A 2,172-nucleotide genomic window follows, 5' to 3' on the forward strand; every position below is an offset into this window, starting at 1 on the left:
AGATATATCACTCATATTTATGATGAAATTATGACCACGATTCGATTATAAATTATTACGATTCTTTCTTAATTCATCATTATCATCATATTAAAAATTTTATTTGGAGCGAATGATCGAAGGTCGTCCGAAGACCTCCGTGATAGATAAATAGGTAGATTATTAGGTGCCGAACGAAGATATCCTTCGGATGACTTCCTGCTGTTCGCTTCGAATAAAAATTAATCAGATGGAGATGATAAACCCAAAAAGAAATCATAATCATTTATGATTAAATTATGATCACGATTTGACCATAAATTCGAATGACATATCTCTAAATCATAAAAAAAAAAAAAAAAAAAAAAAAAAAAATAATGATCAAGAAGATTCTGTCTCCACTTCAACCTCTCTGGATGTACTGACCTGCTAGCGTTTCAAATCAAATAAATTTATCAAGAGAAAGAAAAACATTTATTTTTCGCAATTATGTTCCACAACTGAAAAAGCATCAGAAGGCAGAAAGCAGATGTCACAAACAAGCACTACAAGCAAAATACACGCAACAACCATACAGGGCATGGAATTTATAGTTTCAGAAGAGATGGTGGTGCTTCTTCCCGCTCGCTTCCTCAGCCTCCTTCTTGGATTCCTTCTTCTCGTGGTGCTCGTGGAAGGCGTAGCCTCCGCTGCCCACCGCCACCGCCGCCGCCACTTCCTCCTCTATCTTGTGCTTGTGCGCGTGCTCCGGGTCCTTCTTCGCCTCATGCTTCTCGTACTTCATCATCACGCACAATTACCACACTTCAGTTCGCTGACGATTCCGTAATAACATCAATTAACGCATCAAGATCGAGTAATCAATTACCAAAGCGAAAGCGCCGGCCGCCATCGCGCCGGCTTCTCCGAGGTGCTGCTTGTGCTTGTGGTGCTTCTCCTCCTCCTTCAACTGCTCATAGCTGGCGGGCTGCTCTTCCTCCTTGTGGTGGTGGAAGTGGTGGTGGTGTTGCTTCTCCTCGGCCATGGCCCGGCTGCTTGCGATGGTGGATGAGTCGCCGTGTTCGCTGCTGCGATGGAGCGGCCGGGACGCGGTTACATATACTCAGGCGGAGCAAGGCGAACGGTGTAGACATGAACACGTGGTCGGTGATCCGTGAGCCTGGCCCGAGCTTGACGTTAAATATCAGTGGAACTTGTCGGCCACTGCTCTCTAACGACCGGTAGGTTGATTTAAACCGTTCGATCGAGTCGCTAGTCAAATCGGACAGTAGAGATGTTTCGTTAACACTGGGAGAGAGAGAAAAATCTCACGTGGTGGGGCCCTGCAGCTGGACCCTATCAATCAGTCAAGATCTAATCCTTATGGTTAACATCAACTCTTACTTATTAAAAATATTAGTGTCATTTAAAAAAAAGAATAATTAAAAATATTTGTGTTATTTTTAATTATCTGGTCATCTCTTCATTTGCAAAAATGCTGTCAATCCGATCCTTATCCATTAGGGATGATAATAGGACAGGACGGGACGAATTTATCATTCCTATATATATCCTATTTTTTTTTTTTTTCGGATTCATAGATTCTCCGAATTCGAATTCACAGGGATCAAATCCTCATCCCCACCTCATTCCCAAATTTAATTTATTATTATTATTTAATAATTATTATTAATGATAATATTAATATTAATATTAATAATATTATTATTATTAATATTTTCAAAAATTTTAATATTAATATTTACACTATTATTAATATCTTTTTTTAAAAAATCATATTATTATTTATTAATATTAATAATAATAATATTTGGGGTAGGTTCGGGGATGAGGATAGTATTCCCATATCCACCCTTAACCCGTCCCATCTCAGAAAAATCGAAGATCGTCATCCCCATTTCGAGTTTTCTTCACGGGATCCCAAACTCACGGAGAAAATTACCATCCCTATTATCCATTTACTATAATTGAGTTTTGAATGCAAATTTAAAAAAAATAAAAACAAAATAAAGCGACTAATCTTGTGATTGTTTAGAACTGAATGTGGTTCTCACACATTATGTAATATATTTTGGTTAAAAGATAATTAAATGTCAAAATAAAGCTAGTTGAAGGTGACAAAGGAGCTGAGCACCTGCCTTCGTCATGACTTTGCCAAAGATGGACCATGCCTCGTGTAGTTTGATAAGGATT

The 2,172-nt window shown here is 38.5% G+C and overlaps 1 protein-coding gene across 1 annotated transcript; it reads right to left on the minus strand.

Moving 5' to 3' along the window:
- Positions 1 to 430: 430 nt before the first annotated feature.
- On the minus strand, positions 431 to 1,068 carry LOC122006925 (abscisic stress-ripening protein 5-like). The gene is made up of 2 exons (XM_042562622.1): positions 848 to 1,068; positions 431 to 757 (listed from the first exon to the last, which is right to left on the minus strand). The coding sequence occupies exons 1-2, from the start codon at positions 1,001 to 1,003 to the stop codon at positions 575 to 577; spliced, it is 339 nt and encodes a 112-aa protein (XP_042418556.1). The 5' UTR covers positions 1,004 to 1,068; the 3' UTR covers positions 431 to 574.
- Between the last annotated feature and the right edge of the window lie 1,104 nt (positions 1,069 to 2,172).

Source organism: Zingiber officinale, chromosome 7B, assembly GCF_018446385.1.
Source record: "Zingiber officinale cultivar Zhangliang chromosome 7B, Zo_v1.1, whole genome shotgun sequence".
NCBI classification, from domain to species: Eukaryota; Viridiplantae; Streptophyta; class Magnoliopsida; order Zingiberales; family Zingiberaceae; genus Zingiber; species Zingiber officinale.